Source organism: Lepus europaeus, chromosome 8 (assembly GCF_033115175.1).
Source record: "Lepus europaeus isolate LE1 chromosome 8, mLepTim1.pri, whole genome shotgun sequence".
Classification (NCBI taxonomy): Eukaryota; Metazoa; Chordata; class Mammalia; order Lagomorpha; family Leporidae; genus Lepus; species Lepus europaeus.
In genome coordinates, this window is record NC_084834.1 from 29,930,382 (window position 1) to 29,950,845 (window position 20,464).

General features: G+C 42.6%; 1 protein-coding gene across 2 annotated transcripts in view; it reads right to left on the reverse strand.

Moving 5' to 3' along the window:
• ARHGAP10 (Rho GTPase activating protein 10) overlaps positions 1-20,464 on the reverse strand; it is a 357,364-nt gene that overhangs the window by 39,025 nt on the left and 297,875 nt on the right. For both annotated transcript variants that reach the window (XM_062199520.1, XM_062199519.1), the window contains exon 19: positions 17,838-17,988. In XM_062199520.1, the coding sequence (XP_062055504.1) occupies positions 17,838-17,988 (151 nt within the window). The remainder of the gene's footprint in view (positions 1-17,837; positions 17,989-20,464) is intronic.

Here is a 20,464-nt window from a genome sequence, read left to right on the forward strand (position 1 = left end):
AAAGGTCTTCCTTTTTGCCGTTGGTTCACCCTCCAATGGCCGCTGCAGCCAGTGTACCGTGCTGATCTGAAGCCAGGAGCCAGGTGCTTTTCCTGGTCTCCCATGCGGGTGCAGGGCCCAAGCACTTGGGCCATCCTCCACTGCACTCCCGGGCCACAGCAGAGAGCAACCGGGACAGAATCCGGCAGCCCGACCGGGACTAGAACCCGGGGTGCCAGCGCCGCAGGCGGAGAATTAGCCTATTGAGACACAGCACCAGTCAAAATAAAGTTATCTTTCAATCCCATTTTCCCTGAGTTTTTTGAAGAGTCTCATCTGCTTGTTTCCATGCTACTCGGTGAAACCGTGGCCAGTGGAACACTCAAGACCTCCAACTCAATGAAGGATTCATGTCCAGAACAGTCTACACTCACTATTGCTCTAAAAAGAGGGCTCAGGATTTTGCTCGTGTTTTGCTTCTACACCCTGTCCTAGCAGTAGCACTCCAATAATTACTGACTTTCAGAAACGGGAGCAGTCAGATACCAGACTGAAGAAAATGGGAGAAGGCCACACTCAAGCAACACAGAACAACCTGTCTTACCTACCTGATGATCTAAGACTGATTTCCTCCAAATAGCCCATTTCTTGGTTGTGCAAAAAAAAAATAAAATAAAATAAACAGGCTTTATTTTCATAACACATTTGGATATTTCCCTGGACCAGAATGTCATGGGATTCTAGGATCTTCTCTAACTAGAAGCTACAATATACAAATGGAACACAGGTGCACAGTAAAGAACTCTGCAAGGCTGAGCCGTTGGCATGGCTGAAAGAGGCATAGTCAGATACAAAACTTAATGACACCCCCCCCCCCAATCAGCCACAGAAAATCTGGCATTTCATTTAACATCTTTCCATGGTCAACCTGAATTAAAACAGCCAAAGAACTGAGGGAGAAAATCTTCCTAAGGAAACACCACTAATGGTGAAATCAGACAGGTAAGATCTCTAGAAAGAGATAGTGCAAAGCAAGACAAAAATTAAGGTTGAATATTTCTCAGATTCTGCAGGCCAAATAGTTATTTGCATTCTCAAAACCTATGCGAGAGGATTACATCTTGCTATCGTACACATTGGTTTAGCTTTACTGGAATAAATACCTGTAGAGACATGAACATGACCATGCACACACACATACAGTTTTTCTAGGGAACAAATTAAAGATACACGATGGAACTCCAAGTTTGACTTCAAAAGTAAACTTTTAAAATTATGAGTAAAATGGATACCTTGTCTTCCAATAGCAAATCCAACCTTATCATTCAAAGTAAATTCTTCTTTACTGTCCAAAGAGTAGAAGGTGGCAAGTGATTACCACCAGAAAACTGGAGCAATTCTCTGATCACCAAATCTTCCTTCAGTTTTACGCTGGAGAAAAACAGGAGGCAAATGACAGAACTGACCCTCCCAACTGACCACTGAAGCACGCAAGCTCATTGAGTGGCAGTGCACTGAGACAGAGTTTATAATTGCCAAAAGGAGGGGGAGGTTCCTGAAGTCCCACCCACCCCAATTCTCAGTCACAGTGAAGTCAAGACATCCTGAGCAGGAGGCAAAACGTTCCCTTTCCTCTCACTTCATTCTGTCCTCATGAAATCAGGCAAACACAATGGAAACCATACTGAAGCTGAAAAACATACAGACTAACAACAGTCAGTAGCTACACGGGAATAATTCAATCAGGTAATACAACCCAAAAGCACAAAAACAAAACTGCACATAGATCCACAAACTAAGAGAAAAGGCAACTCCTGAACCATAAATTAAAATGTCACATCAAGGTATGAAACGATGTAATGAAAGTGCCACAAACTTAGGAAGTAGATTTAAATTTTTTATTGCCCAGATTTTAAAAAGTAAGCATAATGTTCGCCTTAAAAAGCCACTGGACTGGACGTTTAGACTATGCAAATTTGTATGCTAGGAAAAGCTGATGAGATAATCAGCTGTGTTATAATCAATCACACAACAAAAACATAAACCCTTTAGGAAGTTGAATGGGCAGCAGTTGAATGGGCGTTAGGCTAAACCTTCAGGACCACCTCTACTACCTGCAAAGGTCCAGAGAATTCAGTAGCAATTCAATTAGGAAACAAGTCAAACCAGTTCAGTAGCAATGTCAACAGAAGTCAAAGCAAATGGCTTTGCTGTGTATAGCAAAAGGCATTTTTATAACACAACCTCAGTCCTCTGCCATTATTTAGACACTGAGATTTCTATGTACATAAGCAAGGAAAAAATATCCCATACTATTATCCTTTGGAACTAAAAAGTTATCAGATACCGAATCAAACTGTCTTCCATAAACTTCTGGGGAAGCCTGCCACTTGGACAGCTCAGGAAATTGAGAGCACTGTACTCAGAGCACAAATTGTAGCCCAACTAAAGAGCACAAGAGCAGCCAGACTCCCAGATATTTATCTACCATCCCCTCTTAGCTATTCCTGTCACCTAAAGAATGTTCATTATTATCATTGCCAGAATAAGACACTAACAACCAACCAATAAGCCCAGGCAGTTCGCTGGACAAAAATAACCCAAAATAAGACTTTTTTATGTTTTCATAGAAAGCATAACAAAGAAAATGTATTCAAACCCTCCTACTTCATACAATAGGCCCTCAAGAAACTATAAGCTAAGATTCTTAGGTATTTACTGCTTATTGGGCAGTTTACTTCCATTAATTCAGTTGTTCTTGGCAAAAACCATGTCAAAGTTTTATTGCCCAAATTCGTGAGGCTTAGCAAGGGATTTGCTGAGACCATAAAAGTCATCAGGAGGAGAACAGGGATTTAGATCCAGGTTAGTTTAAATCCAAATTCAACCGCAAACATGTCTACCATGCAATAAAATTCTTTGCCACCTAATTATTTCCACTAATAGCGATCAAAATGCTAGGACAATTTGACTCAGAGAACAGCCTAAGTAAAAGGTGAAAGATACATTAAGTCTAATAGGAAAATACTAAGGACTAACAGGTCATCATTCTCAACTGGTTCAAAAAGAGTCTCAATGTAACCTAAGGAGCTCCACATCCTTTTTTTCTATGACTGTTTTTCATTCCTTCTGCTTCAAGATACAAAACTTACACTCCACACACCAAGAACAAATATAGGTGGCTCTGGACTTCAGCTGAAACTTTTGTAAATTACACATAGATACACACATGTTGTATGTGTATTTTTACCACATGTGTGTATATCTATGTGTAAAAATACACTATATAAAAAGGTAGGAAACGCACTGACGTATAGAGAAATCACCATTCTCAATCCCCTGAGGATAACTACTTGTTGTAACTAATTAACAGACACTCCTCAACTTACGATGGGGATACCTTCCCAATACACCCATCAAAAGCTCAGAGTATTGCTAAGTGGAAAGCTTATTTAATATAACTAAGCTACCGAATATCCTAGCTTAGCCTGGCTGACCTTAACTAGGCTTAGGGCACTTACGTTAGCCTACAGTAGGGCAAAATCACCAAACACAAAACTTATTTGAGAATGAAGCAATGACTATCTCATGGAATTGATCGAATACCACACAGGAAGCGAGAAACACAATGGCTACGTGGGTCCTCACCATTAATGTACACAGCTGACAGCACATGGGCCTCAGGAAGGTGTGCAGCACTGGACCACAATCAATTGCTAAATGATGGGTTGCCATAGAAACCAGGCTATCAATTTCTGAAAGGGGGAAAGCATCAGGAAAGCGGATCACACTGTACGTTGCCAGCCCAGGGAAACAGACAAAACCTGAAACATGGTTTCTATGGAATGTATACTATCTTGTATTATTTTTTTCTGGATTTCTTTCTATGCTACACATTCATTTATACTGCATTTGCTTGAAAAGTAAAATTATTTCCAGCATTTTGTAACGTGCTTTCTTCATTTGAAAGCCTACCATATATAGGATTTCTATACAAACATTTTTATCATTGTTGGAAGGCTACAAGCCAGAGTGTGGTTAGGAAAGAATCTGCATCATGTGATTCTTGGTGGCTACAGGACACAAGGTCCTCTTCTGCATACATTCATACAACAGGATGCACAGGATACTATACAGCAGTGTACAAAGCAAAGGGGGAGCTCCACTTCTATGATTAAATTTTAAAACATAAATAAAGGCACACAATTGGCTCTTTGGTGCACGAGGAGTAAATAAAGATCTATGTTCAAATCCGCTTTTACAAACACAAGGAATTCCAGAAGGACAGATCAGAAACTGTAAGTTAAACCGGACGAAATTGCTGATATTCCATTATTTTTTTGTGTGTTATTCTATTTTTTATTTATTTTAACTTTTATTTAATGAATATAATTTCCAAAGTACAGCTTATGGATTACAATGGCTTCCCCCCCCCCATAACTTCCCTCCCACCCCCCACTCTCTCTCCCCTTCCATTCACATCGATTCATTTTCAATTTTCTTTATATACAGAAGATCAGTTTAGTATATATTAAGTGAAGATTTTAACAGTTTGCACCCACATAGAAACACAAACTGAAAAATACTGTTTGAGTACTAGTTATAGCATTAAATCACAATGTACAGCACATTAAGGACAGAGATTCTACATGAGGAGTCAGTGCACAGTGACTATTACTGACTTAACAAATTGACACTCTTGTTTATGGCATCAGTAATCACCCTAGGCTCTTGTCATGAGTTGCCAAGGCTATGGAAGCCTCTTGAGTTCACTGACTCTGATCATATTTGGACAAGGTCATAGTCAAAGTGGAAGTTCTCTCCTCCCTTCAGAGAAAGGTACCTCCTTCTTTGATGACCTGTTCTTTCCACTGGGATCTCACTCGCGGAGATCTTTCATTTAGGTCTTTTTTTTTTTTTTCCCTGCCAGAGTGTCTTGGCTTTCCATGCCTGAAATACTCTGATGGATCCAAATGCCTTAAGGGATGATTCTGAGGCCAGAGTGCTGTTTAGGACATCGCCATTCTATGAGTGTGCTGTGTATCCTGCTTCCCATGTTGGATCATTCTCTCCCTTTTTTTTTATTCTATTGGTTAGTATTTTCAGACACTAGTCTTGTTTATGTGATCCCTTTGACTCTTAGTCCTATCATTATGATCAATTGTGAACAGAAATTGATCACTTGGACTAGTGAGATGGCATTGGTACATGCCACCTTGATGGGACTGAATTGGAATCCCCTGCTATGTTTCTAACTCTACCTTTTGGGGCAAGTCCGATTGAGCATGTCCCAAATTGTACATCTCTTCCCTCTCTTATTCCCACTCTTGTATTTAACAGGGATCACTTTTCATTTAAGTTTCAACACTTAAGAATAGCTGTGTACTAATTACAGAATTCAACCAATAGTATTAAGTAGAACAAACAAAAAAAAATACTAAAAGGGATAAAGTATTAAGTTGTTCATCAACAGTCAGGGCAAGGGCTGATCAAGTCACTGTTTCTCATAGCGTCCATTTCACTTCAACAGGTTTCCACTTTGGTGCTCAGTTAGTTGTCACCGATCAGGGAGAACATATGATATTTGTCCCTTTGGGACTGGCTTATTTCATTCAGCATGATGTTTTCAGTTCCACAGTCTTACTAACAACATCTATTCTCCATCCAGCTGGAATCTCATCTCTGCAAGGATTTCAGAAACTATAGGGTGAATTACATGAAATTCTCAATGATTTAGTATTTTTTTAATGATTTATATATTTATTCAAAAGACAGAGTTAGAGAGAGGATGAGACACAGAGAGAAAAAAATCTGTCTACTGCTTCACTCCCCATATTAGCAAAAATGACCAGAGCTGGATCAGGCTGAAACCAGGAGTCAGGAGCTTCATCTGGGTCTCCCACATCGGTGCAGGGGCCCAAGCAGTTGGGGCATCTTCTGCTGCTTTCTCAGGCACATTAGTCGGGAGCTAGATGGGTGGAAGTAGAGCAGCAGGGACAAGAACCAGTGCTCAAACGGGATGCCAGCCCCACAGGTGGACACCTAACCTGCCGTACCACAACACTGGCCCCGATTTACATTTTTGACGTACAAAATGAAAAAAAAAATTTTTTTGAAATTGTTGATGTTAGAAAATTTTAGCCCTCAGATATGAAAATCTTGTGTAGCTCAGCCTATGAGAGCACTTTGAAAAGTCTGTGGAAAATGAAATTAACTTTTAAGAAGCAGGCATTTGGCCTAGCTTCTTTAGACATCTAATTCCCAGCTCCTGACTCCAGCTCCCTGCTAACAAAGACCTTGGGAGGCAGCAGATGAGGGCTCAAGTAGTTGGGTCCCTGCTACCCGTCGGGAGACCTGGATTGAGTTCCTGGCTCCTAGCTCCAGCCCGCAGCCCCAGCCCAGCCCTAGCTGTTGAGAACACTTGTAGAGTGAACCAGTGAGTTGGAGCTCGAACCCTCACTCCCTTCCCCTTCCCCTTCCTTCCCTTCTTTCTCCCCTCCCTCAAATGAATGGCTTATTTTGCTGCAAAACAATTGTTAAATCCATGCAAATAAGGAGTCTTTAAAAAGTTCATGGAAAATTCATATTATGAAAAAAATTATGCATGGGTTTCAAAAATTTTTATAACAGGCCAGCGCTGTGGCTTAACAGGCTAATCCTCCACCTTGCGGCACCGGCACACCGGGTTCTAGTCCCGGTTGGGGCGCCAGATTCTATCCCGATTGGCCCTCTTCCAGGCCAGCTCTCTGCTGTGGCCCGGGAAGGCAGTGGAGGATGGCCCAAGTCCTTGGGCCCTGCACCCGCATGGGAGACCAGGAGAAGCACCTGGCTCCTGGCTTCAGATCAGCGAGATGCACTGGCCGCAGCGGCCATTGGAGGGTGAACCAGCGGCAAAAAGGAAAACCTTTCTCTCTGTCTCTCTCTCTCTCACTATCCACTCTGCCTGTCAAAAAAAAAAATTATAACAAAATAAACTTATTTTTAATTCAATTTTCCACAAACTTGATAAAGTACTCCCATGTTAATATCAATGGATACAGATCTCCTTTGCAGATGTAAGGACTGAGTGTATGGAATGGAATGCAGTCTTTCTACTATTATGTCCTTTTGTAGTTTTTTTTTTTTTATTTTTCTAACCTAGGCATGCATTATCGACCTTAATTTTTTAAAAAGGGAAAATAAAAATGGAGGGATAGGGAAGGAAAGGGAGAAAAAGAAAATGAACAACAGAATCTGACATATTCAGGCAACATCAAATTCCTGACCATGTGTACTCTCCAATCCCAACAACCTGTTGAAGCATCAGGTGCTGGAGGCATCCTCACAGCAGCTACCCCAAGACCAGACATCTTCATTGAGGCAGAGGTTGCATGAATCCTGATAAAAGAAAACTTCCACAGAACTGGGTACCACTGAAGTAAAGAGCATGCTTCCCACCCGCTTCCCCAAAAAAACGTGAGCACCTGCCTTTCCACTGGAGGTCCCATGTTTGCAACAGTGTCCCATGTTCGCAACAGTGTCCCAGGTACAAAGCCACTGTCATCTCAGCTCTTCCTTCTTCAGCTCCTGTATCCAGACCACTACTATTTTCAACAGAGATACTAAGGATCATGCTTAAAATACAAGAATAAATCAACATAGATACTGTTCTAAATGAGCAGAAGTATTTCTGAAGGGACTCACGCAAAAACGGATGTCCACAAACTCCAGGGAAGGGAGGACTGTGGACCGCAGCACCTGTGTTTAGCAATGTGGTAAGGAACCAGATTCCAGAATCACAGTACAAAGCACGGGTGCAATCCCGACGTTGCTCCTGACCAGCTGTGAGATTTGGATGAATTACCAACCAACTCTGTGCCTCAGTCTCCTGCACAGAGGATGAGACCCAACTGATGCAACAGTCTGAGGCTCATCCAAGTTTAATATAGATAAGAATACAACCCATCACAAGATAAGTTAACTTATAATTGTTCACGATTCTCTCTGAACTCTGTATCATGTTCTTACATTCACTATTAAACTGAAGAAAAACAGTAGATATTTAACACGCACAAACCTAAGATAAGCAACAGAAATAATCGCTATTTCTATTCTGACCCAAAGAGAACAATAAAATCATGCCCATATGCACATTTCAAGCTGATTTTTACAGTACTAGCTGATCCAAAATGCCACTCAATGACTCATTTTTAGTGAGCTCAACAATTCTTTTTTTCAACCAAAGATGCCACTGTACTCTTATCTGGAGAGAGCTAGACTGCAAGGTTGCTACCCAGAGCTAATAAAAGCCAACCAGAGATAACCCCCGATCAACACTAGTAGGAGTATTCTCCACGGCCGACTCAACCTTAGACTGCCTCTTTTTCCTCAAAAGCTGTTAAAGCTTCCTGAAGTAACCAAGACCTCACCACCCATTTGCTTCATTACATTAATTGTACACAACACCCTGGTGTCATGGCAGTTTGTACCACTGGTTCAAAGGGTCTTCTGAGAAGTCACTTGGAACTGACTACCCCAAGATAAGAACTTCTTTAAGATTTCTGCTCATCTTCTTGGCTACCAAAGAAAATGTTTCAAATCAGTCACTTTTGACAGCCTTGAAAATTCTATTTCATTCAGGATAAACAATACTTCGGTTGGTTTGAAAGGATGTTTCTTAGACAGCCTGGCTACCTCCTACGCTCTAAGAGTTTCAAAGACGGCTATAAAGAGAGTGACAGCTGCTTGAATTCAGAACTAGAAATTAAAATAAAAGCTATTAGAAGTGAAGAAGGAAAAAAAAAAAAAACACCACTCCACAGGGAGACAGCCTTTAAAGAATTTTCCTCTCTTCTGTACATTCCAGTTACCTGCCATGAACTTATTTTCACCACAGAAGCAGCTATGTACTTTTTGAAAGGCATGAAGTAAGCCCCTTTTCTCCTCCAGAGAAAGGGGGAGACATGCATCCCACACAGAAGCTGAGTTAACATTGCAGACGAAGTCCTAGCAGAAGCTGCCGTGTGCTTTGTCACCAGCGCCAGAGGGGCCGAGCTCCATGAGCATTCTGGGGGCGACACCTGTGTGGAGGCGTTGGGCCCGACTTCCAGGCACGCTGCAACACAGTGACAGCCCTAGGACCTGTGGCAGCCTTTTCCAACCCATTGATCTCACCGCTGTAAAAAGTGAGTTAAGAAATAATCCATCTACATATGCCGCCACAGATTCCAGCCCGGTCTTAGGTTTAACTTCACAACACAATCGTTCCATGTCAAGGATTCACAGCCCTGCCTGAGGACATGGCCAGAGGCCTCCATACTCAGGAAGTTACGATCCAAAGGCCACCCATGAAATGTCATGCAAAAAAAAAAAAAAAGTAGGAATGGAGAGGAGAAAGACTGCAAAGCTGAAGCTGAAGACAAAGATCTGCCTTGTGCAGTGACTGGGCTGATTGTAATTCTGCTGTCGGGTGCATCAGATTTGTCTATCAGGAAACATCCACGGCTGCAGAATGTCCCTGAAAACCCATGCCCACGATGGATCGCCATGTCCCACTTAGGGGAGGTGTCCTGCTCACACCTGGGGTAGGACAGGGTAACCACCACTGACTTCCAGAAGAAGCTTTCTTAAGATGCTCTCTTGGGCACTGAGATTAGAGACCTCGCATAAGCATGCTAACCTTGACTTCTACTCAGATCTGGTCCCTTAGGACAGAGGCGGCCTCGCTCTCTTAAGATGAGTCTGTATGTGGATATATGTCTGTGCAGCAAAGTAAGAGAAACATGCACACAGCTTCGCCCATGATTAACAGACTACTCTTTCTCCAAGAAGACAATGCATTTCGGCAACTGTCTAGTATTCCTCTCCACTGACCGTCCACGTACACAACTTCTATCAGCACACCACATGCTACTTTTACCAAATCTATTTTCCAAAGCAGCTACCTACAGGAAGTATCAAACACACCATCAGAATGACATCTGCTTCTTTTTGATGGAAAGGTGGTTTACGTAGTTTACAACTGCCAGAAAACAAAGCTCACGGCCGAAACGGAAGACATCAACGCAATGACAGTCACCTCTGAGCCTCGGCGGTGGCTAATGCCCTGTTTGGACTGTCAGCCTTCATCTCCCCTCTCGTCAGACCAGAAGCCAACAACTTGCTTTCACGTCTCTCCCAAACACCCATTCTATTTTCCCTCCCTACTGTTAATTCAAGCTCACCTCAACCTAAGCCTCGATCATTTAACCAGCTTTCTACCACAGCCTTCCTGATGCCAACAGGCCGATTAAGTCAGATTACGTTTCCTTAAATACTATTTCCAAATCGCTGCTTCTCCCTTGCCGGAAAATATTCAGTGGTTCCTCTCATCCTTTTAAACAAACGGCACCCTTTTCTTGGCTGGCAGGATACCGAGCAGCCGCAGCTGGCACTCGGGCACTTACCGTGTGCCACACACTGTGCTAAACACGCTAATCACCTTATCCTTTTCAACCTCCTTCACTGGGAGAGAGACTATCATTACCCTGATTTTGTAGGGATTTGGGGGGCATAAGCAATTTTCCCATGAACACAGAATGAGAATAGATCTTCCTCGGGCCAGACTTCTACCAGCTTAGGCTGCTTTTGCCCAGGCCTGGCAGAACCACATCTGGCCCATCTGTCGCCAATGATGCTGTCAGCGCTGCTGACTTCTAATCAGGTGACTTCCTCTGCACTCTCACACCCACTCTGGCTCTCTGCCGCGGGCACACCTGCATGCATGCCGGTCTCCTCACTGAAACCCCATGCCACCCAGATCCCAAAAGAACTCAGTTCCACACACCCTTGAAATCTTCCCTGCATTCCACAGCCCTGGAGTTCCCATCCTCAGAGTTCTCACAGCCTGTGGTTCATTGCCGGGCACTCATTCACTGGGCAGTGAACAGGATGGGAAGTGGAAACTGCGTGGGCAGAATTCAGAGCTTCCTAAAAGTTAACAGGCATAAGAATCACTTGTAACAGAGGCAGAAAAACTGCAAACGGCTAACAGTATTCCACATTTGAGAATTAAAAATCCACATTCACAAACCCCTCACACTGACTTGTAAATAGCTTCTTTTTTTTTTTTTTTTTTTTTTTTTTGACAGGCAGAGTGGACAGTGAAAGAGACAGACAGAGAGAAAGGTCTTCCTTTTTGCTGTTGGTTCACCCTCCAATGGCCGCTGCGGCCAGCGCACTGCGCTAATCCAAAGCCAGGAGCCAGGTGCTTCTCCTGGTCTCCCATGCCGGTGCAGGGCCCAAGCACTTAGGCCATCCTCCACTGCACTCCTAAGCCAGAGCAGAGAGCTGGACTGGAAGAGGAGCAACCGGGACAGAATCCGGCGCCCCGACCAGGACTAGAACCCAGTGTGTCGGCACCACAAGGCAGAGGATTAGCCTATTGAGCCGCAGTGCCAGTGTAAATAGCTTTTTAAAAAAGAAAAAAAGATTTATTTTATTTATTGAAAGAGTTACAGAGAGAGGTTTAGACACAGAGAGAGGTCTTCCATCTGCAAGTTCACTCTCCAAATGGCCGCAACAGTCGTAGGCAGGCCAATCCAAAGCCAGGAAGCAGGAGCCTCTTCTGGGTCTCCCACGTGGGTACAGGGGCCCAAGGGCTTGAGCCATCTTCAATTACTTTCCCAGGCCATAGCAGAGATCTGGATCAGAAGTGGAGCAGCCGGTTCTTGAACCAGCAGCCATATGGGATGCTGGCACTGCAAGCAGTGGCTTTAACCCACTGCACTACATACACTGGCCCCACATACAGTTTTCTATTCTCTTGCTCATGCCTCAGAACTGAACCAAATTCCTTCAACCTACCTCAGGTGGCTAGTTTATATCTTCAACATTACTGTCACTGATGGGACATTTAAATTCTAGGTAGTTATTCAGAATTCTGACTCCACATTCTTCAGGTGAAGGGACCTGGATCACATGACCAGTGCGCTCTACTCTGCCCTTAGAGACTGACACAACCGGCATAGGCTGCCTCTTAGAACAGACAGAGATGCTGCACTGTATACCCCCCTCCCCCTTAACAGTTATGAAGATTTTCATGTTTTGCTTATAGGGCTCTGTGTGCACACTGCAGGACTAAGGAACGCGTGTGTAACCAAATGTGCTGCAGCACATCACCGATTTAAACATTAAAGCACATACCAAATAATCCCCACGTAAAGCCAACACGACAATACAAAATCCTGCCAATGGGCTTACAGATGACTTTGTTTCCAATTCACAATAAATCGTATTTTTAAGTTGTCTAAATAAGCAAACTGCTGCATTATGTGCAAAAGACAGGCACAAAATTACACAATAAGACATACAAAAACTAGTCCTATAAACGTCTAGTGCTGTTTAAAGTTAGAGCTAACAGAGGAATAGAGAGCTTAGTCAAAATTCAGATGACAACCCGCTTCTCCCGACTAGCCACACCTTCACCCTGAATGAAAAATAACAAAGGTTATTAGTTGTATATCACAGAGGTTCAGGATCTTCTCTTGCATTTGGAGCAACCACAATAAACAGGCAGCCATCTTTACATAAGAGAAAGGAAGGACAAAAATTTGGGGTGGGCAGGAAAAAACCCAACATAGACTTAACACTGTTAAAGTTACTTTACTACTAGCTTCAAGGAAATAAAAACACAGGAAAACTTGAGAATGAAATGAAAGCAAACCTTGGATTTCTCATCTTTTTAACACTTAGCAGCCTAACTCATATGTTGCTCTTTCCAAACTGAGCCAAATCCACTCAGCTTTGAAGTCCGTGAGATTATTAAATGCTATAGGAAAATGAACAACGCGGCTTCAACAAAATAATAAAGAAATGAGAATCTCGGTAAAGATTTAAAAGCTGTTGTAATTCAAAAAAACCTAGCTAAATGTGCAAATACCAACTGAAGTCTTTATCAAAGTGAAGACAGGAAGTGTCTGTAGTTAAATTTCTCTCAATCGGAGGAGGGCACAGGAAGAACCATGGGTAGCAGCAGCAGATTTCGCTTCTGTTGCACACAGGCTGGGATTCTCTGCTTCCAGAGAATGCTAATGGGCTCGCTGACTGTGGGCTCAGGACTTTCTGATCTCCCTGATGTTGAACTGAAACCCATTCTGGGCATTTTCCAAGACTGGCTATTTGGTGTATCACACAGTTTCATACTCAATACAGAACAAATAGCATACCACAAACCACTTCACACAAATACCAAATTTGTAACCAAATCACACAGCTGAGGAGACTTCAGCTATCCAATCCGGTTCCTCGAATCTTGGCAGACACTTCGCCTCGCTCTTAAGCAAAAACTATTTGTCCTGAGATTTCATTAAGTGAAATGTAACTTATACGGCAATGAGTAAAAGGCAAGGAGAAAGAAGATATTTCCACTGAAAGCTCCTATTGGACTCATTTAAACCAGAAAATTAAAATTAAAATAGCCAACCAAAGTTGTCTATAGTGCACATTTTTAACCCATACTAGATAACTATGGCAAAGACTTTACTAATCTTAATAAGAAAAAGTACCCAAAATAGATTCAACTTTTTGAAATCTTCAAATACCGTTGACAGTTAGGTGAGCAAGGCTATTACAACCGCAAAAAAAGAAAGGAAGGAAGAAAGGGAGGGAGGGAGGGAAGGGGAAAAAAAAAAAGAACAATAAAAAGTTTTATATATGGGAGCCAGCATTATAGCACAGTGGGTAAAGCCACTGCCTGTGACAGCAGCATCCCATTAGAGCAATGATCATGTTCCAGCTGCTCTACTTCTAATCCAGCTCCCTCCTAGAAGATGGGCCCCTGTCACCCATGTAGGAAACCCAAATGGAGTTCCAGGCTCCTGGCTTCAGCCTGACCCAGCCCTGATTGTTGTGATCATTTGGAAAGTGAATCAGCAGATAGAAGATTCTCTCTCTCTCTCTCTCTCTCAAATAAATAAATCTTAAATATGTGCATTTTGGAGGGGTAGAATTAAATATGCTTAGCTACTTTCAAAAACATGAATAGCTTTTTAGTATCCTTTCCCTTTGAAAAAGCATATTTACCACCTCTCCATGTATTTCCCAATTTTTGGATGAAAAATATGGTATCTAACTTATGCCAATGACAAAATACAGATCTTACTATATTCTCCCTGAAATAGCTTTTTTATTTTCCACACAACTTGAGTTTCACTAGCTTAGTTACAAATAACTGGTAGCAGTGGGCAGGGAGTGGAGATAACAGTTTTCACTGCTTTCTATTATCTGATGTCCTCTAAGGTAAAACAAAATCACTACAATGACAAAATTTGCAGGCTTTCCTGATTCTGACAAGTGCCCAAAAACAAACTCAAGGCTACAATCAAGAAGGAATAACATAAAGTTATAAAATACCTCATAAGGGCTGGAGTTGTGGTACAAGAGGTTAAGCTGCCACCTGTACTGCCTGCAGTTCATACATTGCACTGGTTTGAGTCCTGGTTGTTCTATTTCCAATCCAGCTCCAAGCTAATGGGTCCAGGAAAGCAGCAGAAGATGGTCCAAATGCTTGGGCCCCTGCACCCATATGGGAGACCCACATGGAGCTCCTGGCTTCAGCCTGGCCTAGCCCTGGCTGTCCCAGCCATTTGGGGAGTGAACCAGCAAACAGAAGATGGAACAATAGATAGCCCCTGCCTCTCGTCTCACTCTCCCTCCCTATAACTCTGCCTTTCAAATAAATATTTAAAACAATACTTCACAAAACCTAAGATGTAGAATAATATATCACAGTCTCAAAAAGATAAATATTATGTTTTTTTCTGATAGTGGCAGTTAATATAGAATACAAAAAAAGTATAGGAATGAAACAGACATTTTGTGATATGATTATCGATTTTAGCCCTTGTTTATATTCCTGTGAAACTGTAATTTTCCTACTTTTTACTTGTTGAATTTTATGGTTAGCAGTGAATTAAGGCTGTGACTACACAGTAGATCAAAAATTATGTCTGCAAAGAAAAAATAAAACCTGATCACATATCATTTCATGAGAATAAACTTTTTCTTAAAAAATAAGTGAGCTCAATATCTGACAATTTTTTTCTCCTAAAATTATTTAATTTTAAAAAATTATTATACTAGGGTTGGCACAGTGGTGTAGCAGATTCAGACACCACCTGCAATACCAGCATCCATACAGGTACCAGTTCATATCCCAGCTGCTCTACTTCTGATCACCTCTCTGCTATGGCCTGGGAAACAGCAGAAGATGGTCCAAGTGCTTGGGCCCTGCACCCGCATGGGAGACTCTGAAGAAGCTCCTGGATCCTGGCTCTGGATTGGCCCAGCAGCCACTGCAACCATTTATAGAGTGAACTAATGGATGGAAGATCTCTCTCCATCTCTCTCTCTGTCTCTCTTTCTCTCCCCAACTCTAAAATAAATAAATAAACCTTAAAAAAAAAAAAAAAAAAAAAAAAAGACCCAGAGAGGGAGAGCCAGAAACAGAGGTCTTCTACCCGCTGGTTCACTCCCCAAGTGGACGCAAGAGCCGGAGCTGAGCTGGTTTGAAGCCAGGAGCTTCTTCAAGATCTCCCACATGGGAGATGTGGCACAATAGGAGGGAGCTAGATTCGAAGTACAACAGCCAGGACTTGAATTGGCACTCATATGGGATGATGGCACTGCAGGCAAAGACTTAACGTTCTATGCACAGTGTCGCTCAAATAAATTTTTTTTAAAGATTGTATCTCTTAGAAATTAGGAAAGCTATGATTTCACACCACTTGAGTTTTCATATAAAATATGCACTGAATATGATTACAGAAACTCCTTATCCACTAACAATCACTCACACAAAAATCTGATCAGATGTTATGATTCTACTGCTAAGAATACCAAAAAAGTCTATGTGATTATACTTCATATCTCCTTCATAAAATGTAGTCAATTCCATTTTACTCAAAGGACAATGAGCCGTGCTAAGTATTATTCTTGATTTCTTTCTCCCCCTCCTAACTCCCAACACCTGCTCGTTTCACTATTTATTACCACTTCTACGAGAGGACAAGTGAGATGTAAGAGAAGGTGCAATTCAAACCAGTCAGTTTTACTCCTTTTTAGCAGCTCTGTTGAGAAAGAGTGAAAGTGAGAAAAAGAATTAAAAAGTTAACTGGGATCAGAAGTTGCAAGTAATGTTTAAAAGTAAGTTCTGAGATGCCAAACTGACTTTGATGATGTACACCTTACTCTGAAAAACAAGGACAGTAAACCAATACTGGGGCCAGTACTGTGGCATAGCAGGTAGGGCTGCTGCCTGCAATGCCAGCATCCATATGGGTGCTGGTTGACGTCCTGGGTGCTCCACTTCTGATCCAGCTCTCTGCCATGGCCTGGGGGAACAGTGAAAGATGGCCCAAGTCCTTGGGCCCCTGCACCCATATGGGAGACCCAGAAGAAGCTCCTGGCTCCTGGCTTCGGATTGGAGCAGCTCTGGCCAGTGCAGCCATTGGGAGAGTGAACCAGCAGATGGAGGATTGATCTTGATCTCAATTTCTCTCTCTCCCTCTCTCTCTGCCTTTACCTCTTTGTAACTCTGCCTTTCAGATAAATAAATATTTTTTTAAAAAAGGAAGAAGAAGAAAGAATTGGTTCAATTCTTGGAATGAGGTTTTAAAACAAATAAATAAATAAAACCAATACTTGTCTCATACGTGCATATGATTTAGGCCGTTTAAGAGTGCCAGGAAGTCTCGGGCCCCAGCGTTATTCAGGGGGCTCTATGTCTTCCTGCAGACACCTCGGAGCCAGCTGAGGACAGCTGTCCATTCCGTGCAAGGTCTTGCATACTCACTGCTTGACCGTCTGGCTGCCATTTGAACATCTAGCTGCCCGCACTCAAAGTATTGTATGTGTTTCCCTCCCTCTCCCCTCCCTCTCCCTTTGACAAGCATCTCACACCTGCAAACCAATATAGCCTCAGTCGTTCAAAAGGAAAATAAACGAAAGGTATTCAAGAACAACAAGGAGGATGAAAAGAGGAAGCAGAATGAAAACTCAACTCTATTTCAGGAAATGGTCTCAGTAGGCAGGGGAGCCCCACAAAAGTCACAGTTCCAGAAGGCACGCAGGAGAGGCCGGCTTTGAGGCCAGTATCACCTTCCTCTCCATACCAAGGACCGCTTGACTGCAAATCGGCCCTTGGTGGCCTCTAAAAGGCTCCCTTGTTTTGTGTGTTGAAAATTCAGATTTCCAAGCTCTCTTTAAAATCGAGGCAAGCTGGCCATCCTGACACAATGTAGTCACGGGGTAAAATCAGCGTGGATGGGCTCTGGGAACGTCCCATTGCTGCAGCCCCTCTGCTGCCCAGTTTGCTGAGCCCGGCCTTGGCGGGCAGGTCCGTTTGCCACGGCTGCCGTTTTGTGATGAAGTGTTCTGCCTTATGAGAAAGCCATAAAATGGAGGCCAGTGAGGCCCAGGAGCCAGAAACCCCAGGGCAGTCGAGAGCTGTGCCTTTAATCTAGATTCATTTAACATTAGACTCTATCAGCTCTGCTCCTAAGAGACCTGCTTTAATTTTAGTTCCCCCTCCATTTGTCTCAGTGTTATGTAACCTCACAGGAGGTCACACAAGTCTCCCAAAAAAGAAATGTAAGCTGCCTTTGAAAAATTAAAAAAAAAAAAAAGCATGCATAACAAAGACAAACACAAAACTGAAACTTGCATCTTCTCCCTGACTCAAAGCTTCACCCTCCCTGTTACTCTGGAAAATTATAATCTTAAAGGAAGAGGAGACTAAAACAGAGAGGATAGGAAACCGTGGCCGTGGCCTTCCCTGAGGGCATATGGTATGCTATCCTCTCAACAGGCTGCCAAGCAGAAAAATATAATTAACATCTTACCATCCTCCAGCTCCAGACAGAGATTGTACACAGCCACGGGTCTCTTTGTCCTCTGGCCTTGTCTCTTCGATTGCCTCGGTGGAGCATTTGGGGGCGATGCGGACAGGCAGAGGGGCTCAGGGAATGTGGAATCGGGCGGGGTCCGAAAAATCTGCCATCAAAGCATAAGGACGCTGTTTACACCAACACAAACAACGTTGGATTTGGAGTTCATTCAAGAGAAACCAGAGCCAAAAATTATTCAATCCTTCAAATTCGGACAATAGGTCATAAATCTTTTGTTTATGTTTGCAGAATAAGATTTCAAACTTAAAATGTCTCAAGTTAAGTAAAAGCAATATCAAATCATTGTTATTTCCCAGAGTTCATTCCAAAGCTAAACAAGCGTAATTACCTTTACTAGGTATAGACCGTACCACAGCTCTTCATCCCCAAAGAGGTAGCCAGGATAAAACATTAAACACAAGTATCCCATTAAATTTCACAGAGGGTTATATTTATGCCAAAATGCTGGTCTCAATTTTCTTTTCCAAACTACATAAACAGAAACATATGACTGCAAATATTTTCACACGTTTAAAAATAGCCTGTGCTCATGAAATTACCTTTCCAGATTTCCATTTACATTTTTCATAAAATGTCTTGAAGATTTTATCAGTTCATAATACCCTCTGACTTCCCTTCGTAATTTCTTTCCCTTTGTGGAAACTAGACTAGGAGCCCTTCGTGTCCCGACAATGCCATTCATATATCAGCAATAATAATGTTAATTAAAAGGGGCTGCTACTCTGCCAGCCTTTTTTTCTATTGAGTAAAGCTACCTGTGCCATGGAGAGAAGTAGCTCACACACAGGTGATTTATAAAACATCGGCCACAGCTGCCAAGCCCTCAGCTCAGAGGCTGCCCTCCCAGCCACACTGGAGACCCTCAGCCCTCAATAAAGCCATAAAATATAGTAGCGGTATCAACCCAACAGACACCAAATATCTAAAGGGTCTATGTTCTCCAGGTGGAAGCTGAAAAAAGAAACCCAGCTAGCTTCAAACAAAACCCACATGTAAAATACACAATCAAATACACTGCCTGCATGTCCCACGGTTGTAAGGAAATTATTATTCATTGAAATCAAAACAGCCACCTGACCTGTGATACAACTAGAGACATCACTTCCATAAGGGTACCACATTTAATAACTAACAATGATGTTGGCATCTTAATTGCACAAAGTTCTCACCTAAAAACTATTATATACCAATAAAAACAAGCAATCTCAACACAACATTTGCTTTATAGTACCATACTGCCCCCTCATGTGTAAATGGAATAAAAAAAATTGACTTAGATTACGGTGGACAAATATTTGCTAGGGAAAATTTAATTTACTGCTCCAACTGGTAACCTGTGAGCACCAGATTTCCACAGAATCTATGCTCCAACAGGGCACCCTGGCAAATAGCAAACGACTTATCTGTGTTCAAAGTCTGCTGCTGCCTACACTTTGGTCCACAGCTGGATTTACTGCCGTCTGCCACTTTTCAAACTAAAGACGGTGGTGGAGCGGTGGGAAGAGGAGAGTGGTTAGATTGAGAAGGGCATGAGACAGGGAAAAAGAGAAGAAAAGACAGGAAATGTTAATTCCATGGAAGGAAAATGGCACCACTGGGAACAGCTCCTTGACTTCTCTATTTGATTTTTACAAATCTGGCAGGTGCTTCTGGGATGTTTCCAGAAGAGGAGGCCCAACAACACCCACGTCCAGGACATTGAAAGCGTAAGTAAGCAATGACAAGTCATAACCCGAGCCTGGCACCAGATAGATGACGGCATTCCCGGCAACCCCCTGGGAAGCTCACACTGACTGGAATTGTATAAACACTGAAAACTACCTCTCCTGCTCGTCCGCTGTGGGTGTTGAAGTAAGGGTGCAAGGACTGAGGTGTGGAGGCAGCCCTGGTCTGCGAAGCCAGACCACCAAGCCAGCTGGGATCCACAAGTATGACTTCAATGTAACCAAGGTGCTGATCGGAGTCCTTCCCAAAACCTTAGTCCAGATCCTAGGGCTGGCCCAGAAGGAAAGGGTTAAGGCATTGTTTAGCTTATGGTGGCTGTGTTTCTTGGATTTGACTTACATCTTAAATCTTCCCAGGGATTCCTTTTTGTAGCCAAGGGTAGCAAAGGCTGATGTCAATGGCTGTGCCACAATATTCTACACCTGTCTAGGATGGGCCAAAGTCAAAATCAACATGTGAAACAAACTGATACTGGACACAGAGAATCGACCCAGTGGACCTTCTCAAGTCCTAATTAGGCATAAAATGTTTCAAAGATTATAAATGCTTTCCACTCCTTGATAAGCTCTAGGTTATGTTCTATCAGCATTTCAAAGAGCTCAGCTATGATCCAGATTAGGAAAGATACCCAAGCACAGGTGCTAACCCGAGACAGCATCCACATTTCAGCAGCTATGGAACCTTTGATGTAGTTCTTAGAACAGTTTATCTAAAATTCTCAGGTATATAATAAGGGTTGTGACACCTGTGTCTCAAGTTACTGTAGGGATTAAAAGAGATAATGCTCATAAAGTGCTCAGTACTGTGATTGGCAGGCACATAGTAACGAGAAATGA